The sequence below is a fragment of the Canis lupus genome, chromosome 32 (genome assembly GCF_048164855.1).
Source record: "Canis lupus baileyi chromosome 32, mCanLup2.hap1, whole genome shotgun sequence".
Taxonomy (NCBI): domain Eukaryota; kingdom Metazoa; phylum Chordata; class Mammalia; order Carnivora; family Canidae; genus Canis; species Canis lupus.
In genome coordinates this window covers 40,181,717-40,203,820 of record NC_132869.1, presented here as the reverse complement: position 1 = coordinate 40,203,820, position 22,104 = coordinate 40,181,717, and the positions used below count along the sequence as shown (strand labels likewise).

General features: G+C 38.5%; 1 protein-coding gene across 2 annotated transcripts in view; it reads right to left on the bottom strand.

Annotated features, from left to right (window-relative positions):
* Window positions 1-21,891, bottom strand: part of REC114 (REC114 meiotic recombination protein) — a 102,833-nt gene extending 80,942 nt beyond the window's left edge. The window contains exon 1 of one of the 2 annotated variants that reach the window (XM_072809546.1): window positions 21,700-21,891. In XM_072809546.1, the coding sequence (XP_072665647.1) occupies window positions 21,700-21,858 (159 nt within the window). In that variant the 5' untranslated portion in view covers window positions 21,859-21,891. The remainder of the gene's footprint in view (window positions 1-21,699) is intronic. The other variant, XM_072809545.1, reaches the window with a different exon arrangement.
* Window positions 21,892-22,104: the final 213 nt, after the last annotated feature.

The following is a 22,104-nucleotide window of genomic DNA, read 5'->3' as shown; positions in this document are numbered from 1 at the left end:
TCTGCCTCTCTCTCTCTCTCTGTGTGACTATCATAAATAAATTTTAAAAATGTAATATATATTCCAAAAATATCCCAAAAAGTGTCTCATACTTAAATGTACAACTCAGTGAACGATGATAAAGCAAATACATAATAATCATCACCCAGGTGAAGAAACAGAAAACACTGCCAACCTTCCAGAAGGTACCTTAGTCCGGTCTCCCAATCATTACCAGCTCCCTCCTTCCCTTAAGATAGCCTGACTTCTAAACACCATAGTTTAGCTTTATTTGCATGAAGAAATCATACAGAAAGAATTATTTTCTGCCTGGCTTCCTCAATATTGTTGCACGTACCTAAGTTCATTAATTTTCAATATTATAGAATACCATTCAACGATGACATCACAATTTTCTTTTCCATTCTTTTGTTGACGAATACTGTTTTCCAGTTCAGGTCAACCATAAATAATGCTGTTATAAACATTTTTATGTATGTTTTTGTTGGCCAGAAACACTCATTATGGACACCAAGTCTTTTCAAATTATTTTACCATTTTTTCAAATGGTGACTAATGACTTCTACGAGAATCCCAGTAGACTTCCTCCCTGCTCTTCAAACTGCTACATCTAATTGCCCACTCATGATCTCCACTTATAGGCCCAACAGTCATCTCAAAATTAACAGCCTTCCTATTCATTCATTTATTCATTCAATATTTCCAAAGTGTCAAGCAAGTGACATCTGTTGCCTATCACTAGGAGTAGAAATCCAAATATTTCTGCCCATTGTATCTTGGTACTGGAGCCACTGTGGTAAATACAACACAGTCAAACACTGGGTGGAACAGCACTTTGCTCACTTAGGGAAGAAACAGAGCAAGATCAGTCAGCATCAGTAGTGGGGGTCAGTTGCCTCTGCACAGGAGAGAGCAGGTCCCTCTTGGCAACTACAGAGAGCACAACAGGCCTGTGTTCCCCTCTCCTGTGCTGCACAGAAGGAACCCATTCCCTCCCCAACAGGACAGATATAGTGGTGGGGATAGCCTGGTGCCATATGATACTCAAGCAGAACAAAGGCACATAGGCTGTGAGGACTCTGTCTCTTGGTAAAGCAAGTGCTCTGGGCTTCAGGGCCATTCTTATGGTCGTGGCCAAGAGGGGCTGAAAGACTGCACATACAAGCCTGCCTTTCCCAATACAAAGCACCTACCATGTACCAAGTTGTTGTAGACATTTGACTCCCACAGTTTCCACATCAGAGAATGTACCTTTATCCTTTTATTTCCTTAGGCCAGCTGTAGAATCATTCTTGAATCCTCTCTTTTCCTCATACCCATAGCCAATCCATCAGTACATCCTTCATGTCTATCTTCAAAATACTCAGAATCTAACCATTTCTCACAGGTCTAAGTATGGGCTAAGTTATCATCTCTCTCGTTGGATTATCATGATAACCTCCTCACTGGCTTTTCCTTTGTGTTCTTGCTCCCCCTCCCACACAGTTTATTCTCAATATAGTAAGCTAGAGTGATCCTTTTAAACCTGAAGTGAGATCATGTCATTTCCAACTCAAAGCTCTGCAGTTCAAAGCCCTGCATCTCATTGAGAAACTGATGCAAACTACTCCACAAACCAGCCTCCATTGCCCCTCTCCTCTCATCATCCCCTTGTGTATTCTGCTCCCTCCACATGGCCTCCTCGCTGCTCCTTGAACTCACTAGGCAAATTCATGATTATAAACCTCAGGGATTTTACAATCCCATTTTATATGAAATTCTCTTCTTTTAAATTCACATGACTCACTCCTTGATTTTCTCCTTGTCTTTGCTTAAATATGTCTTTTCAGGTAACACCTTTCCTGACCATCCTACTGAAAACTGCCACCAATTCCTTACATTACCCAAAACAGATCACTCCTATTCCCTTTTTTTTTTCCTATTCCTTTTTCTAGCTTTGTTTTCCTCCATAGTTCTTTCCACTTTTGTTACTTTATATTTACCTGTTATCTATTTACCTATATTTTTAAAGAGGTAATTGATAAATGGGATTATAAACAATATTCACTTAAACTGAAAGGCAGAATAAGAATAAATAGGAAACAAAGAATAGATGGGACAAATACAAAACAAATAGGGGATCCCTGGGTGGCTCAGCGGTTTAGCGCCTGCCTTTGGCAAAGGGCGCGATCCTGGAGTCCCGGGATCGAGTCCCACGTTGGGCTCCCTGCATGGAGCCTGCTTCTCCCTCCTCCTGTGTCTCTGCCTCTCTCTCTCTCTCTCTATGTCTATCATAAATAAATAAATAAATCTTTTAAAAAAATAGTAAGATTATAGACTTAGGCCAACCCTATCAATGATTGCATTAAGTGTAAATGACTTAAATACCCCCAATAAAAGGCAATCTGATGACAGGACAAGATGTGACTGTACGCAGCTCATAAGAAATGCATTTTAAATATAAAAATAGGGGATCCCTGGGTGGTGCAGCGGTTTAGCGCCTGCCTTTGGCCCAGGGTGCGATCCTGGAGACCCGGGATAGAGTCCCACGTCGGGCTCCCAGTGCATGGAGCCTATTTCTCCCTCTGCCTATGTCTCTGCCTCTTTCTCTGTGACTATCATAAAATAAATAAATAAATAAATAAATAAATAAATAAATAAATAAGAACAGGTTAAAAACAAAAGAGTGAGAAAAACATATACCACCTTGTGGCAAATACCAGCCAAAAGAATGCTGGAGTATCTATATTAACATTGTGCAAGAGTACCACAAGGTATGAAGAAAGTCATTTCATAGTGATAAAGGGTGAAGTTAATTAAGAGACACAATTATCCTAAACATTTATGTCCCCAATAACAGAGCTTAAACATACATGAAGCAATAGTTGATAGAACTGTATGGGAAAATAGATAAATCCACAATTATAGTCTGAGATGTCAATATCCCTCTCTCAATAACTGATGGAACAAGTACATAGAAAATCAGTAAATATATAGTAGACTTGAACAACATTATCAACCAACATAACCTCATTGACATAGAACATTTCACCCAATACCAGCAAAATACACGTTCTTCTCAAGTATATAAAGAAAGATCATCATTTCCCAAGATAGACAAAGTTCTGGATCATAAAAATCAGTCTTGGTAAATGTTTAGGTATATTCTCTTAGAAAACTAAATTAGAAAACTAAATTTCTAACTAAATTAGAAAACATTATATGGTTTCATTCATAAGGGGAATATAACAAATAGTGAAAGGGATTATAGGGGAAAGAAGAGAAAATGAGTGGGAAATATCAGAGAGGGAGACAGAAGATGAGAGACTCCTCACTCTGGGAAATGAACAAGGGGTAGTGGAAGGGGAGGCGGCCGGGGGGATGGGGTGACTGGGTGATGGGCACTGAGGAGGGCACTTGATGGGATGAGCACTGGGTGTTATACTATATGTTGGCAAATCAAACCTCAATAATGTGTATATATATATATATATATTAGAAAAAAAGAACAAGACAACAATATTAGCTCTCACCACTCCTATTCAACATTATTCTGGAGGTTCTAACCATTGTAATCAGGCAAGAAAAAGAAATAAAACATTGGACTGGGAAGAAAGAAGTAAAACTGTCTTAATTCAAACAACATTATCATTTATGTAGACAATCCAATAGATTTTCCTCAAATAAATGAATTTTAGAAAGGCTGCAAGATATAAGACCAATAAATGAAAACTAAATTTACACGAATTAGTAAAGAATAACTAGAATTTGAATTTTTAAAATATCTAAATTAATGACAGCATCAAAAATATTAAATACTTAGAGATAAATATAACAAAAAAGTGAAAGATCTGAACACTGAAAACTGACAAATTTAAGAACACATAAATATATGGAGAGGGATATTTTGTTCATGAATAGGAACATTCAGTAAGAATGCTGAGGTGGGCAGAATAATGGTTCCTCAAAGATTTCCATGTCCTAATCCCTGGAACCTGTGAATATATCTTGTGTGGCAAAGGTGACTTTGCAGAGGTAATTCAGGTTAAGGATCTTGAGATGGGAAAGTAGCCAGGATTATCCAGGCGAGCCCAATAAAATCACAAGGGTTCTTGTAAGGGAAAGAGGGAAGCAGAAGAGTCAGAGAAGGAAATGTGACTGCTTTGAAGACAGAAGGCAGTAGTACAAGGCAAGGAATTCAGGCAGCCTCTAGAGGCTAGAACAGGCAAGAAATATTCTCCCCTAGAGCCTCTGGAAAGAATGCAGCCCTGCTGATACCTTAATTTTAGCCCTATTAGGACCTAGTTCTGATTACTAAGTGTCAGAATTATAAACCGATAAGTTTGAGTTGTCTTAAACCACTAAGTTTGTGGAAAATTGTTACAGCAGCAATAATCAAAATTCTAAATTATTCTGTAGAGATTAAAGACACTATTTATCAAGCACTTGTTTTTTACACATTCATCTGGGAAACTTCCAGTTAAAACATTGGCCCACATATATGCAGACTTAACCATATGTAGTTCAAGAATAGCTCACAAAGATCTAATAGACTTCAAGTCTGCTTAATGCAAAGCATTAAGCAGTTTCCTGTCTACAACCCTTTCTTAGTACACAGTTCGAGTCAATCCTGTGGTACAACATTCTTCTGCATTTAAACTAGATTCAAAATAAACAATGATAGCACAGGGATTGTAAAGACAAACAGATCTGAGTTACTCCAATGCTGTCATTTTATCGGACCTCTTGGTATTCATATTTGTGTTCAAAATTTTAAATGAAAAAAAAATTTTGAATGAAACAAGAGTGCAAGCAACAAGATGGAACATTTTTGTTAAAGTGCAAATTTTAGTTTACATTCAAAATATTTACTAAACTTGAATAGTACCCTTAACATTATTTTTAAATTATTAAATGTTTTCAAACTAAAGAACAAAAAAGAGAATAAAGCAGTAATTTTATCATTAGTTGCCGAAATTGTACCAATGGAGATTCAGATTTTTTAACCGCTTAGTTTGTGGGTAATTAATTACATAAAATATCAGCCTCTAAGGAAAGAATCAAAGTTCAGAAGTTAACTTGACGTAAAAACAATTGGCTAAAGAGTTACGCTTTTTTCCTGCCTTATACTATAATGTGTATTTCCCCTTTCTTATTTATTTTACTGCCATGATTACAATGAAATTCAATAAAAGAGTTTCCTATTCTCTCTGCTCAGCAGGAAGCCTGCTTCTCCTCTCCTCCCACTCTCTATCTCTGTTATCTCTGTCTCTCTCTCTCTCTCTTAAAAAAATAAATCAAATCTTTAAAAAAAAAGTTCCCTATCTACATAATAAATGAATAATTTCACTTGTGGAAATTTTATGAAAATAATGTCATCATTTAGGGGAGTGGAATTTTTTGTTTTCATTTTTTTTCACTTAAATTCAATTTGCCAACATATAACACCCAATGCTCATCACATCACGTGCCTTCCTTAGTGCCCATCACCCTATTATCCCATCCACCTCCCTGTCAGCAACCCTCTGTTTATTTTCCAGAGTCAAGAGTCTCTCGTGGTTTGTCTTCCTAATATTTTCTCCATTCAGTTTCCCCTCCTTCCCTTATGGTTTCTTTCACTATTTCTTATATTTCACATATTAGTGAAACTATATAATTGTCTTTCTCTAATTGATTTATTTCACTCAGCAAATACCTCCCAGTTCCATCCACATCAATGTAAATAGTAGATGTTCATCCTTTCTGATGGCTGAGTAACATTACATTGTGTATATAGACCACATATTCTTTATCCATTCATCTGTCAAAGGACATCTCAATTCCTCCACAGTTTGGCTAGTGGACATTGCCACTACAAACATTGGGGCGTCCTGTTATTTCACTACATCTGTTTCTTTGGGGTAAATACCCAGTAATGCAATTGGTGGGTCATAGAGTAGCTCTATTTTTAACTTCCTGAGGAACCACTGTTTTCCAGAGTGGCTGCACCAGTTTGCATTCCCACCAACAGTGCAAGAGGGTTCCCCCTTCTCTACATCCTCTCCAACATTTATTGTTTCCTGTCTCATTAATTTTAGCCATTCTCATTGGTGTAAAGCAGTATCTCATCGTGGTTTTGATTTGTATTTCCCTGATGACCAGTGATGTGGAACATTTTTTCATGTTCTTGTTGGCCATGTGTAGGTCTTCTTTGGAGAAATACCTATTCATAGCTTCCTCCCATTTCTTGACTGGATTCTTTGTTTGTAGGGTGTTGAGTTTGAGAAGTTCTTTATATATCTTGGATGCTAGCCCTTTACCTGATATGTCATTTGCAAATATCTTCTCCCATTCTAGGGGAGTGGAATATTAAAAAAAAAAAAATTATCCATTCTGGGTGTCAGATGCTCTACACACATCACTTAACATAATAAATAAGTAAATCACTTAGTATATATTGGAAAGTACGGCTGGTAGGAAAACAATAAAGCAGGGAAAGGGATCAGGAGTGTAAAACAGGGTATGAAAGCTATAATATACATAGGCTAGTCAGGGTAGGCAACAGAGAGAAGATGAGGCTTGAACAAAAATTTGAAGGCATGAGAGGGTTAACCAGATATCTGGGAATTCAATACTTACTATTTTTCAGATATTTGTTGCAATCCTTCATCTAAAAGATCTTTATAGTATGTTCTTACACTTTGAAAATATCTAATTAGAGGGACACCTGGGTGGCTCAGCGGTTGAGTGTCTGCCTTTGGCTCAGGGCATGATCCTGGATTCCTGGGATTGAGTCCCATATCAGGCTCCCTGCATGGAGCCTGCTTCTCCCTCTGCCTGTGTCTCTGCCTCTCTCTCTTTCTGTGTCTCTCATGAGTAAATAAAATCTTTTAAAAAAATATATCTAATTAGAGACTTCCAAGGAGGTTAGGAAAAATGGTAGCTTGCATCCTTGCAGTGTTCCCTTCTCACATCCAAACCAAAAACCAATAACCTCTCTTTGAGCAGTTACTAAGATTCAGCATCCAAATGAGCCAGAAGGATGGGTTGAGATCTTAGGATTCAGATTAAAAAAGAGATGGCATATTTTCTCTACCCTCAAGAGAAAGGAAACCCTCATTTGAGCAAAGAACCCAAGGACAAAGATAGGAATGTCCCAGTTCTTGGGAAAGAACCTAACTCCTAGAAACTGGTAGACCCTCAAAAAGAAGGATACTAGCCTTTTTACTCTAAAATTCCTACTGGCCACCCAGCCTCTAAGATGTCACCATGAAGCTGGACAACTTACCTAGCTGAGTCCTTCCTACTCCTTTACAGAAGGCCCAGAAGGCTGACACTCATGTACCTCCCAACACTTACCGCTTATGATATGTATTCACTGTTGGGCTTGAGCCACAAGGGTAAAAAAAAGCATTAAGTTAGAAAAAGGAAAATAACAATATACTCAGTAGGCTAAAGTAATGAAGAACAAACAGAAAACCCAGAATAGGTGGCTCCTAGTGGAACAAAACTGCCAAAGGAGATTTTATATATATATATATATATATATATATATGTATATATATATATATATATATATATATAATTAACACTTAAGCAGAGTCTTGGAGCTAAATATATGCCTTATAAATATAAAAACTAAGGAAAAAACTCAATAGTTTAATTGAAGAACTGGATGGACATTGTTGAAACCAAATTAATGGTCTGAAAAAACAAGTAGGAGAAATATTTAGAAACACAGAGCAGAACTACAAAGAGGAAGAATTCATGTGTACCAGATAAGACAGTGTGGAGCAACAATTCAGATCCAGAACAAATGTTAAGGATAACAGATAAGTGGAAGGGGAGAAAGAGACTGAGGAAAGGCAATGATTCAATAAGCAAGAACTATCCCATGACTGCAGAAAGGCCTGAGACAGACACAAGGGGTTTAAATCCCAGGCATTGATGGTGAGGGTGGGGCAATCAAAACACTAAACACATCCTGATAAAAATCCTGAATTGAATGGATAGAGGAAGATCTTAAAAGCTTCCAGTCTTAAAAATAAAAAACTCACTGTCCAGGGACACTTGGGTGGCTCAGTGGCTGAGCGTCTGCCTTCAGCCCAGGATGTGATCCCAGGGTCCCAGGATCAAGTCCTGCATCAGGCCCCCTCCTTGGAAAGCCTGCTTCTCTTTCTGCCTATGTCTCTGCCTCTCTCTCTCTCTCTCTGTCTCTCATGAATAAATAAATAAAATCTTAAAAAAGAAAAAGTCACTGTCCAGCACTAGAGGATTCTAAAAAAAAATTTTAAGCAGTAAATGAAGGCAAAGAATTAAGTATTTATCCTAACTCTCCTATACAAACCAATCATCAGCTAAAGTAGCAGATATGAAGAACTTTTTCTTTACTTCTGTAAAGAATATGAAATATTTTTATATTCCAAATAATAAATTAAGAAAAAAAGATAAAATTAGGATATCACCTTCTGCATTCCTAATCAACGGCTCTAGAGTTCCCGGTTATAGGTTCTAGCTATAACAACACAAAGAGAAATAAACAGGTACTACATATTTCCAATAGGAAGAAAACCAAACCCCCTTTAAGTACGGTTGCCAAAAAAACAAAAACAAAAAACCCAAGCTGAACTTGATCAAATACCTAGCTTCAATTATCAATTCACAAGAAATACAAAGGCCAAAGAATCACCTTAACTGCACCACAGAGATGCAGTCAGCAAAATCCACACCATCAGAAACTCTATAGAAGCTGTTTTTTTGTTTTTTTTTTTTTTTCTCCCAACAAATTGCAAGGAAGGGAGAAAGATGGGTCAGGGAAACATATCAAAGAAAACTTAAAAATTAAAAGATATACCAATCACAATGGATGGTTCTGTTGAAAGAGAATTATGACAATTAAAAGACTATTCAAAATCTGAACACAGCATATTTGATAATATTAAGGAACTTTTTAGGGCAAAAATGGTATTATGAGTAAGTCTTTACCTTTTAGAAATAACTGAAATAATTGATGAAATGGTATGATGTCTTAGATTTGCTTCAAAATAACAAAATGGACGAGGATAGGATATAGATGAAACCAGGCTAGTCATGAGCTGATGACTGTTGAAGCTGGTAATACATACATGTTGGACTACTACACTATCTTTGATTATGTTTTAATTTCTTTATAACAAAAAGTTTTACAAGAGGCTTCCATTTTCTTTGTTGATTAGGTAAAAGTATGGTTAAATAAAGGTATTCAGCATACTGAGAAGGACAAAGATTCTACATGCACTGTCTTAACAAATTCCAAATACCATAATGCCTAATATAATCCAGGTGTTTGAGGGAAAAAATTACTTATTTCAGGTTCTTGGGAAATACTTCTAATGAGTGATGATTTATCATTTTATTAGAATGTTCACATTAGCACAATATGGAAAGCTCAAAGAAAAATGTTATTTCTAATGACCAAGTCATCACAGAAAAATATTAATTTAAAGGTGTCAGAGGAAACATTTATCATATTTATATCTTCTTTCTGGTTCCTAATCTAACTGTGGCTTAAGATTCAGGTAATAAAAAAAGTATGTATAGTATTGTCATAAAAACAAACACACGGACCAATGGAACAGAATCGAGAACCCAGAAATAAACCCATTCATATACAGTCAACTAATACTTGACAAGGGAGCCAAGAAGACTCAATGGAAAAAAAGATAGTCTCTTCAATACACAGTGCTGGGAAAACTGGATATTCACACATGAAACTATGAAACTAGTCCCCCATTTTACATCACTCACAAAAATTAACTCAAAGGGGATTGAAGAGGGCAGCCTGGGTGGTTCAGCAGTTTAGCACTGCCTTCAGCCCAGGGTATGATCCTGGAGACCCAGGATCAAGTCCCACATCGGGCTCCCTGCATGAAGCCTGTTTCTCCCTCTGCCTGTGTCTCTGCCCCTCTCTCTCTCTCTCTCTCTCTCTCTCTCTCTGTGTGTGTGTGTGTGTGTCTCATGAATAAATAAATAAAATGTTAAAAAAAAAGGGGGGGAACCCATCAACATCTAAAAAAATAAAGGGGTTGGGGGATTGAAGACTAAATTGCAGGACCTGAAACCATAAAACTCCTAGAAGAAAACACAGAGAAAAAGCTCTTTGACATTGTTCTAGGTAATGATTTCTTGGATATGACACCTAAATCACAAGCAACAAAAGCAAAAATAAGCAACTGGACTATATCAAACTAAAAAGTTTCTGCACAGCATAAGAAATGATTAACAAAATGAAAAGATAACCATGGAATGGGAGAAAATATTTGTAAACCACATATCTAACAAGGGGCTAACATCCAAAATACATAAACAAGTTATATGACTCAATAGCAAAGAAAGCAAATAATCCAGTTTTTAAATGGGAAAAGGACCTAAAAAGACATTTTCTCAAAAGATGTTCAAAAGGTATATATTATGGTGCTCAATATCACTAATCATCAGGGAAATATAAACCAAAAATCATGAGTTATCACCTCACATGTGTTAGAATGGCTATTATCAAAAAGATAAGCAATAACACATCCTGGCAAGGATATGGAGAAAAGGGAACACTTGTATGCTATTTGTGGGAATATAAATTGGTACAGCCACAAAGAAAAACAGTATAGAGGTTCCTCAAAAAAAAAAAAAAAAAAAAATTAAGGGTGCCTGGATGGCTCAGTCGATTGGGCATCTGCCTTCAGCTCAGGTCGTGAGGCCAGAGCCCTGGGATGGAGCCCAGAATTGCAGCGAGGAGTCTGTATCTGCTTCTGCTTCTCCTCCCTCTCCTTCTCCCTCCCTGCTCATGCTCTCTCTCTTGCTCGCTCGCTCTCTCTCAAATAAAATATTTTTTTTTAAATCAAAGAAATGGGGATACCTGGGTGGCTCAGCGGTTTAGCGCTGCCTTCAGCCCAGGGCGTGATCCTGGAGACCCAGGGTGGAGTCCGTCAGGCTCCCTGCATGGAGCCTGTTTCTCCCTCTGTCTGTGTCTCTGCCTCTCTCTCCTTCTGTGTCTCTCATGAATAAATAAATAAAATCTTTTAAAAAAAATCAAAGAAATACCACATGATCCAGCAAATCTACTTCTAGGTATATATCTGAGGGAAATGAAATTACTATCTTAAAGATATAGCTGCACTCCTTGTTCATTGCAACTTTGTTTATAATAGCCAAGACATGGAAACAATCTAAGTGTCAACAGATGGAAGAATAAAGATAATTTGAGACATATATACACACAATAGAGTATTATTCAGCCACAAAAAAAAGTAAATCCAGCCACTTGCAACAATATGGATGCATCTTAAGGGCATTACACTAAGTGAAATAAGCCAGACACAGAAAGACAAATACTGGAAGATCTTACCTACATGTGAAACCAAAAAAAAAAAAAAAAAAAAAAAGGCTAAATTCATAGAAACAGAGAACAGATTGGTGAAGAATAGAGATCAGGGGTAGGAAAAATACATGAATGTGGTCAAAAGGTACAAGCTTTCACTTATAAGTTCTGGGGATGTTAATACACAATATGAGGAGTATAGCTAACACTACTATATTGTATATTTGAAAATTTCTGGGGCAAGATCTTAAAAGTTCTCATCACTAGGGCACCTGGGTGGTTCAGTCAGCTCAGGTCATGATCTCAGGGTCCTGGGATCCAAACCCTTTCCCAACCCCCCGCACTCACCCCCTATCAAGCCCTGTGAAAAACTCCACTTTCAGAGGAAAGTCTGCTTGTACCTCTCCCTCTCCCCCTCCCCATGCTCATGCTCTCTCTCTCAAATAAATACACAAAATCTTTTTTTAAAAAAAGTTCTCGGGACAGTTCTTGGGACGTCTGGGTGGCTCAGTGGTTGAGCATCTGCCTTTGGCTCAGGGCCCGATCACGGGGATCCGAGATTAAGTCCCACATTCAGCTCCTTGCCGGAAGCCTGCTTCTGCCTATGTCTCTGCCTCTTTCTCTCTCTCTCTCTGTCTCTCATGGATAAAGAAACAAAATCTTTAAAAAAAAAAAAAAAAGAAGAAGAAGAAGGAGGGAGGAAGGAGGGAGGAAGGAGGGAGGAAGGAGAAAAGAAGAGAAGGAGGAGGAGGAGGAAGAGGAGGAGGAGGAGAAGGGCAGCCCGGGTGGCTGAGCAGTTTAGTGCCACCTTCAACCCAGGGCGTGATCCTGGAGACCCGGGATCGAGTCTCACGTCAGGCTCCCTGCATGGAGCCTGCTTCTCCCTCTGCCTGTGCCTGTGCTCCTCTCTCTCTCTCTCTCATGAATAAAATCTTTAAAAATAATAATAAAATAAAATAAAAAATAAAAAGCTCTCATCACATGGAAAAAACTTTATAACTATGTAAGTTTATGGATATTAACTAAATATTGTGGTAATCACTTCATAATATACACATATTTGAAACCATTATGCTATACATCTAAAACTTATACATGTCTAAACATTGACATGTTATGTCAATTACATCTCAATAAAATATTGTGAAAAAGATTATCAACCTGACCTCTATTGTGGTATTTCAACATCAATATGGTAGGACACATGGACATATAGAATTTGCCTATTACAATTTGGCTTTTCAGGAACAGCTTATACATTGGTTAAATCAGAGAGTCTTCTAATATTTTATATGCATGTATTTTGGTAAGACTGTACTATAACACTAATCTAACATTTAAAAAAAAAAAAAGAAAAGGGGGCACCCGTATAGCTCAGTTGATTAATCAACAAACTCTGATTTCAGCTCAGGTCATGATCTCATGGGTTGTTGGATAGAGTCCCATATTGGGTTCTGCACTGGACTGGAGCTTGCTTAAGATTCTCTCTCTCTCTCTCTCTCTTCTCTGCCCTACCTTCCCCTCTCCCTGTCTAAAAAAATAAAACAAAAAATAAAGTTAAACAATAAAGTTAAAAGAAATATATGAAAATACCGAGAAGTATTTCAAATGCATTTATTTCTTAAGGTTAAAACAGTGTTACTCTTCAGATGTGACAAATTATGTACTCAATTAAGGAGGGTTTTTTTCCTGCTTTTTTAGACCCCTCAGAAAGTGTCACCACTCTATATATTGGCCTTAAGGTATTTATGCATTACAAAATATGAAAAACATGCAAGATTGTTAAGTAGGCCATGAGCTGCTTCCCTCTTGGTAACTAAAGTGACTTATAAATTATTTCAACAAACTAGTAGAGCATATATGCTAATGAAAGTGATTCTGCTACATACCCATTACCAAACTACAAAAATTCAGTATTTTGCTAAGTGTTAACAGTAACAATAATAAACATAATTACAAGAACATAATACCCAGACAAAACACACACACACACACACACACACACACACACAAAAACCCACAAGTAGTGATACATACCTATGGCCATATTGTAATTATGCACTAAATAACAGGGTATTTTGATTATTGTTATTATTAGAAAATGCCTTTGAGTTCCAACCAGAGATCCCAGGAATAAGCCTTCATTTTTTAGCCGTCACCAGATTCAGAAAAGTGTGTGGCAACTTTTAACAATTCTCTAATATCCATTTTCCTTTCCATATGGTGACAGAACTGCTGGGTTTTAGCTGGACATATGATCTTGTGGAATACAGACTACATATGCCAGCTGTCCGTGCAGTTAGAATGGCCACACCTCTAAGTTCTGGCCACTGTGCTGTAGCAGGTAGCATTAGGTGATAGCTTATGGGAAATCTTCCTTAAGAGACAGCAGGTATATATCTTTTTTTTTTTTTTTTACTTCTTGATCCCTTTCTTGACCAAGCTGCCTAGATATCAATTCTATCTTGTACTGTTAGACTATGGCCTAAGGTGGCAGAGGAACAAAACAGAAGGCTGCTCAGTTCCTGACACTGTGGAATATTATACCAGCCCTGCAGTTTTATGTGGAGAAAAATAAACTTTCACCTTGTTTAATCCACTGTTATATTTTCTGTTACTCAGAGTCAATATCAATCCTAATTAATATAAAATATAACCTGTTAACTCTTCCAAAAAAGCAAGCTATCTGAAAGAATAATAACTCTCAAAGAGAATCCTACATCTACATAAGAGAAAATACCATTATAGGAAGTGATAGTTTACAGCACAATGAGGACTGGCTTGAGGAAGACCTGACTTTAAGAATTAGTTCTACTTCCCATGTAAACCTTTGACAAGCCACTGAACCTAGGCAGGCCTCGGCTTCTTCTATAAAATGGTAGTAAGATAGATCTAAAGACTTATGAGATTAGAAAAAGTTGACAAAAATACTTTACAAATTGTAAAGAGCTATCTACTATCAGTATTACTTTGTCAGTTATTCTTTCTTCCTCACCTTTCCCTCAGAATTTAAGTATGAGGATGGACTACAGTACATAAACACAACCTAGAGCGCCAGAGATGCTGATTCATTAGGTCTAGCACAGGAACCATGAAACAGCATTTTCAATACGCACCACAAGAGACTTTGAAGCAGTCAGCCCATGACACCTTGAGAAACACTGCTATATCATCAGGCCCTGCCTGTGCTTGTAATCCTGTGCCTGACTGCTCCGATATTTTAAGATCATGATGAAACACAAAGACAGTTCCAATAGCCTCTCCAGTGCCTAACTAAATGCTAAGTAGATAATTTAATAGTATTTTGTTGAACGCATGATGAACTGAAGTGGAAAATGACAATGTGGAACTGAATCAAATGACCCTCTATGGACTTCCATTTCTGACCAACAAAGTATCAGGGACCAAATTTACTCTTCTGCCTAAAACAACTAAAAAAAAGGACAAATGAAGGCAGCCCCAGTGGCGCAGCAGTTTAGTGCCGCCTGCAGCCCGGGGTGTGATCCTGGAGACCCGGGATCAAGTCCCACGTCAGGCTCCCTGGGTGGAGCCTGCTTCTCTCTCTGCCTGTGTCTCTGCCTCTCTCTGTGTCTCTGCCTCTCTCTCTGTGTCTCTATGAATGAATAAATAAAATCTTTAAAAAAAAAAAAAAGACAAATGAGAGGAAACAACAGTTTTCAAGACACTGGGTATCAGGTAATAAAAAACATGATTCCTGAGAAATAATGGAAAACAAAGGAGGTAAGCCTTACGAATGCCCTAGATTACTTGTTGGAGAAAGTTTCTAGGTCAAAGTACATAGAAGAACTTGGAGAAGCCAAGGTAGAAAAGGGTGAGGTGCCCTGAGTTGAGGGGACAAGCTGAGAGTCCTGGGAGGACAGTGTGGCGACAGTTCACAGGACAGAGTACCAGATAAAGAACTCCCGATACCTGCAGAGACTCCTTAACTCTTCGGCATATGGCATATACGTGTGTGAGACTGGGCAAAGAAGCACTTGAAAAGATTTAAGGGGACAATCCCGAGACCTCACACAGAGCAGGGAATAGAGCCTGTTCTCAGCAGGTAAAAACCCTCATAGTTTACAGGGCTTTGGATAAGAATACCCTAAAGAGTTTTGCCTCAGGAGTGAGAAAAAAATTAGCCCCACGTCAAATGTTGCTCTGGTACCACTTGACAAAGCTTAAAAGCAAGACTTGAAAGGATCAGGGGCACCTGGTGGCTCAGTCAGTTAAGCATCTGCCTTCAGCTGGAGTTGATCCCAAAGTCCTGGGATAGAGCCCACAGCAGGCTCTCTGCTCAGTGGGGAGTCTGCTTCTCCCTCTACTCCCCACCCCTACTTATGCATGCTCTCTCTCAAATAAATAAAATCTAAAAAAAAAAAACCCACATACACAAAACCAAAAACTTGAAAGGATCAAACTGTTTCCAGATAACTTAGCCCAGAAAACTCAAAGAATATTTATAGGAATACAAAAATATCCTGTATCCAACAGAGCAAAATTCACAACATCAGGCATCCAATCAAAAATTACCAGACATGTAAAGAAGAACTACTATTTTACTATTTAAAAATTCATTTTCTTGAAGTTTTACTGAATCTTAAATTTTCCTTAAAAAAAAAAAAAAAACCTACTGTCGGGACGCCTGGGTGGCTCAGCAGTTGAGCTTCTGTCTTCGGCTCAGGGCATGATCCAGGGGTCCGGGGTCAAGTCCCACATCAGGCTCCTTGTGGGGAGTCTGCTTCTCCCTCTGCCTGTGTCTCTGCCTCTCTATCTGTGTGTCTCTCATGAATAAATAAATTAAAAATCTTAAAAAAAAAAAACTACTGTCATTTTTATCATTTTTCACTCTGTATGTTAATCTCAAAATCCCTCATCTACATCATTGAACTGCTATTCCCTATATGAAACATCAACACTTTGAAGACAAACAGCACAGTGGCAGGAAGCACAACCTTTAGAGGCAGGAAAACCAGGCTCTGAATAAATTCTTTATTCTTAACTTATCCCCGCATTCTGGGGCAAGCCACTGAACCTCTCTGAGTTTTAGTTTACCTATCTATAAAACGGTATGATAACATTTGTTACAGAGGACTTCTGTAAGAGATATACCAGAATAAACACCTAATAAATAGTAGCTATTGTGCTATAATTATCACATTATCATAAGGAAAGTTTAGAAAACTTAGTACACATTCAAACATTCACTGAGTACCTAGCAATCATGTGCTAGTTAACATACCTGCACTAGGGATACAATGAAAAAAGGACACTGTTGAGAGGACCGGACGTATATCCAGTATGTTGAATCTGCATTTAGAAGTTCATCTCAAGTACAAACTTCATATTCTATTTCTTAATTTCTAAGTAGGGCAATTATTTTAAGTTCCTCTTATAAAAATTAAAGGTTTTTTTTTTTCCCCTTGAATGGAAAAAATAAGAAATTGTCAGGTTCCACCAATTAGGGCATGTCTAAGAAATTCTGGAATCTGAAAAACATGGTAAAACTTTAAAAGCAACCTACAATTAACATCACCTTTCAAAATTATTCTCAAATTAGTAGGCTAAGTTATATTCAGATATAAAATACACAAAATGGACCAATCTGTTATTATGATAATCTTTTCAGAAAGGCTTGGGCTAACAGATGTAAGGAATTAAAACCAAGTTCAAGTTTGTATTTCATTTGTTCATTCCGCTTAAATGACAGATGGCTTAAATATTAACCCTATTAGCAAAATATTTGCATATTCATTATGAATCTGATTGACTTACTTCATAACTCCATAGATTCATTTTATTAATTTTACTGTATGGCTCCCCTTTCATGCAAGGTCTTCTAAACCCTTGTCTCTCCAAGTGTAGTCCTAGAACCATCAGCATCATCTGGAAACTTGCTAGAACTACGGAATTTTATTCCGCATACCAGATCTACTGAATCGTAATTTGCATTAAAAAAGAATCTCCGTGTGATTTCTATGCACAAGAAGTCTGAGTAGCAGGGTTCTAAACCACTGATTTTTTTTCACTTTTTTTTTTACAGTATTACAAAAAGTTTATTTGCTTCCAAATTGTTGCTTATCTCCAGAGAGTTGCTTTTCAGAAAAATAATTCAATTCAAACAAATAAATCAAATCGATACACACATATTAGATGTTCTATACATAATATTTATGTCTCAAACTTGACCCCCCCTCTCAACCAGGATTTCAAGTCTTAGAAGTATCCATATTTTCTCGAGTCAACATTTCTGTGGTCACTAGCATGTGGCCATTGAGATGAAATCCCTGTAATTAAGTAACTATATAGAACAATACCAGATCAGTTCTTCCTATAATTTCAGAAAGAAGTGAAAAAGCTCAAAGTAGTTTCAACCAAGGTTCAGCCTGAAAGTTCCCTAGGGAAAAAACGACCAGAATGACTCTATCCTCCACAATAATATATTTTTATGCTTTACCTAACACACATTTTTTTTACTGCAGGTACCACACATTTTTAAAATAAGAAATTCACATGGGACTTAGTACAGTTCTTTAGATGGCTCATCTTTTATTATTACTATTGCACAATAGTCACAGTGCACATAAAATAGAACAAATCTTGTTTTCTCTTTCGTTTTTCCAAAAAGAAAAATGAGAGACCTAGGCTGAAACTGATCACAGCAGGTAGGATGCTTCAGCACAGATTCAAAGGAAGGTACAAATGTTCAGTTTTCAAAAGCACTGCAAAAACCAACTTCATCTCTTGTCACTATAGCTGTGGCTTTATGCCAAACATTTGAAAACTGTTGAAAAGTGCCATTCCTCATAAGCAATTATGAAGAGCTTTGCAAAAAGGAGGAGGAAAATAACTGTAATAACAATGAACTCCTTACAATAGCCAAATGTCCATGGCCTCTGGGTTGCATGATAAGAATCTGAGAGTTACCCATATGCATCTGAGCCAATGCACCCGAGGCAGATGCCTTAGGAGATGGGGTTTGCAGGGGCGTTAAGAGAATATGAAGGAACCTGTTGGACAGTCTCAGAAACTGAATATTCCTTAAATATCCCTAGTTTTTTATAACACAATTATAGATCAGTCATCTTTCAATTTAACTTTATTCATCCTATTTTGCATTTGCAGTCTATATAATTTCTCAGGATATACCATTCTGCAAAAGTACAACTAGGCATTGAATGCCTTTTTTATGGTTCTAGATATATTGATTTCAAGCTTTAAGTAGTCCCCTGGCTCTAATATTTGAGAATTTGGTGAACAATTCCTTGTGCCCCATCTCTACTCTCATACACAGCCAAGCCTCTCGGTAAGGCTCCACTCCCTCACCCTTCAGCTCACCTCGTCTGGCTTCCACCCTTCACTCCACGGAAACTTCTCTTGGTAAAGACCATAAGGACCTTTACGTTGCTAAATCCAATGGCCATCCCTTACTCATCATTTTTCTCCACTTTGCAGCATCATTCAACAAAGTTTACAGTTCTCTCCCTCTTAATATTCTGTAGCTTTGATTCTCCTGGGTGCCTCCCAACTTCCTGTCCCCTGCCAATCTTCTTCAGGGACTCTGTCCCCTCTATCTAACCTACAAATTTTGGGCCATCTTGGGATTTGGTCCTGGAACCTCATGTAATCTCATAACTACAAATATCACCTTCATGCTGTTAACATATTCATCTCCAGCCTACATCTTTCTTCTATACCAGTATACCCAACTTACCTATTCAACATTTCCACTTGAATGCTTCACAAACACATTTAAACTCAATATATCCAAAACTGAAGCCTTGAATCTTTCTCTCACTGTTCCTCCTCCAATGTTTTCCATTCCCCAACCATCTACCAGTTGCTCCAGCAAGAAACCCAGAAGACCTTTACTGTCACCATCCATATCCAATCAACCTCCAAGTCCTACCATGTTGGCCTCCAAAATACAGTTTTAATATGTCCAACTTCCCTATCCCTACTGCCGTCCTCCCCAACCACCTCATCCCAGTCTAAGTCATTATCATCGTTTGCCTGCTACAACAGCATTCCAAGTGGTCTTCCTTAATCTACTTATATTCCCTTTCAACTTCTTCAGACTTCAGCTAGAGTGATTTTTCAAATATGAAAATTGTCCTGCTTAAAAAACCCTTTAGTAGCTTCCAAGTGGTTTTAGGCCAATGTTCACCAGGTACCTGTCTACCTCTCTAGGTAATCCTATCTTGTGCTATCACTCCCCCTTTGTTTTCTAAAGTAACAGCCTTATTCTTTTTCTGTGTACATCATCCGTGCTGAGGTTTTCCAGGTGTAGGGCCTTTGCACATGCTGCAAACTCTACCTGAAATATTTGTTCTTTTACTCTTCTACACACTGTTGCCTAAACTGTACTAACATACACATGCACAGGCATAATGTAAAACTCAGGGCCCACATCACATAGTCAAACCAGACCAAAAGGAACTGAATGACTCGCAATTCTTAGCATTGAAATATACCACCACAGGCAGCCTGGCTCAGTGGTTTAGCACCGCCTTCGGTCCAGGGCGTGATCCTGAAATCCCGGTATTGAGTCCCATGTCGGGCTCCATGCATGGAGCCTGCTTCTCCCTCTGCCTGTGTCTCTGCCTGTCTCTCTCTCTGTGTCTCTCATGAATAAATAAATAAAATCTTTTAAAAAATATATATGTATATATACCACCACAACAAATAACAGCAAACACTTACATAATTTTACCAGGACTGAAATAAGTCAATCGGAAAAGCATTATATGGTCTCATTCATTTGGGGAATATAAAAATTAGTGAAAGGGAATAAAGGGAAAGGAGAGAAAATGAGTGAAAATATCAGTGAGGGTGACAAAACATGAGAGACTCCTAATTCTGGGAAAGGAACAAGGAGTAGTGGGAAGGGAGGTGGGCAGGGGTTTGGGGTGACTGGGTGATGGACCTTGAGGGGGGCACTTGGTGGGATGAGCACTGGGTGTTATACTATATGTTGGCAAATTGAATTCCAATAAAAAAAAATTAAAATAAAATAAAATAAAAATAAAAAAATAATAATTTTACCAGGACTGTTTTAAGTTATATATAACTCAAATAATATATAATATATAATATATAATATGTAATAATATAATATGTATATTTACTTATTCATTGCTCACAATTCTATAAAGAATTCTATTATATAAATTATAATAATAATTTTACCAGTACTGTTTTAAGTTACATATATATGTAACTTATATATATATATTTACTTATTCATTCTCACAATTCTATATATAGTTCTATTATATAAATTATAATAATAATTTTACCAGGACTGTTTTAAGTTATATATAACTTAAATAATATATAATATATATAATAATATATATATTTACCTATTCATTGCTCACAATTCTTTTTTTTTTTTTTTTAATTTATGATAGTCATACAGAGAGAGAGAGAGAGGCAGAGACACAGGCAGAGGGAGAAGCAGGCTCCACGCACTGGGAGCCCGACGTGGGATTCCATCCCGGGTCTCCAGGATCGCGCCCTGGGCCAAAGGCAGGCGCTAAACCGCTGCACCACCCAGGGATCCCCTAAGTTATATAAATCATAATAATAATTTTTCCAGGACTGTTTTAAGTTACATATATATGTAACATTTATATATACATATATATGTAACATATATATATACACATATATATATACTTATTCATTCTCACAACAATTCTATAAAGAATTCTATTACATAAATTATAATAATAATTTTACCAGGACAGTTTTAAGTTATATATATATAACTCACACCTTCTGTGTGAGTGCTAGACGGCTGGTGGCATGACCACTTGCTCATGGACCATTCAATCCTCTCGCCACATAAGGGATGTGGAACTGGTTTAAATAATCACAAAGTTGGGACGCTTTATGCGCCCGGGTGGCTCAGCGGTCGAGCGCCTGCCTTTGACCCAGGGCGTGACCCCGGGGTCCCGGGATCGAGTCCCCCGTCGGGCTCCCTACATGGAGCCTGCTTCTCCCTCTGCCTGTGTCTCTGCCTGTGTCTCTCATGAAAAAATAAATAAAATAAAAAAAAAAAAAAGGTTAAAATTATTTGGATAAATACCACGTCCTCCACTGGACTGGGAACCTCAACGAGGGCAGGGCCCCTACCCCCCTTGCTCACCCTGCGAAGAGCCTCACACCCGACTGACGACGGCCTCGTGTAACGGGAGGAGGAAGTGGGCCGTGTTAGGAGATTCTACGTGTACTTCCCGTTAGCCGTGGGCTGGCCGGGCCCGCCGGCCCGCGGTGTCCGCTCCTTCCGCAGGGTGGCGTTCGGGGATGCGGTCCTCCCTCCCTGCCTCGCGGGGTGGGGGTGGGGTAAGCGCCTCGCAGCCTTTCCCGCCCTCAGGCCTCACCTTCCATGCGGGGGCAGAGGCTGTCCCAGCGTCCTGACCAGTCGCGGCCGGCTCTCCGGTGCCCAAGGGCATGAAACGGCCATACCGCTGCAGCGGCCACTGAGCTGCGCCTCCCCCGGGGAGCGCCAGGCCTGCCGGCTCTTTTCCCGCCTCCGCCATGTCTGGCCTCCGGATGTGCCCGCCAATCTGCACAGCCGACCAATCAGGGAGCGAGCTAGTTCCAAGGCCCACCTTCGCTGTACGTGGCAGCCAATGGGCGGACCCGAGGGCTCCTGCAGGGGCTCTTGGGATTGTGGGCGTCGCTCTGGGCCACGTGCACGTCCGGCTGCTGGAGGCCAGAGCGGAAGTAGCAGCTGCTCCCGGAAGTGGGCCCATGACCTGTGGATGGTGGATGGTGGATGGTGG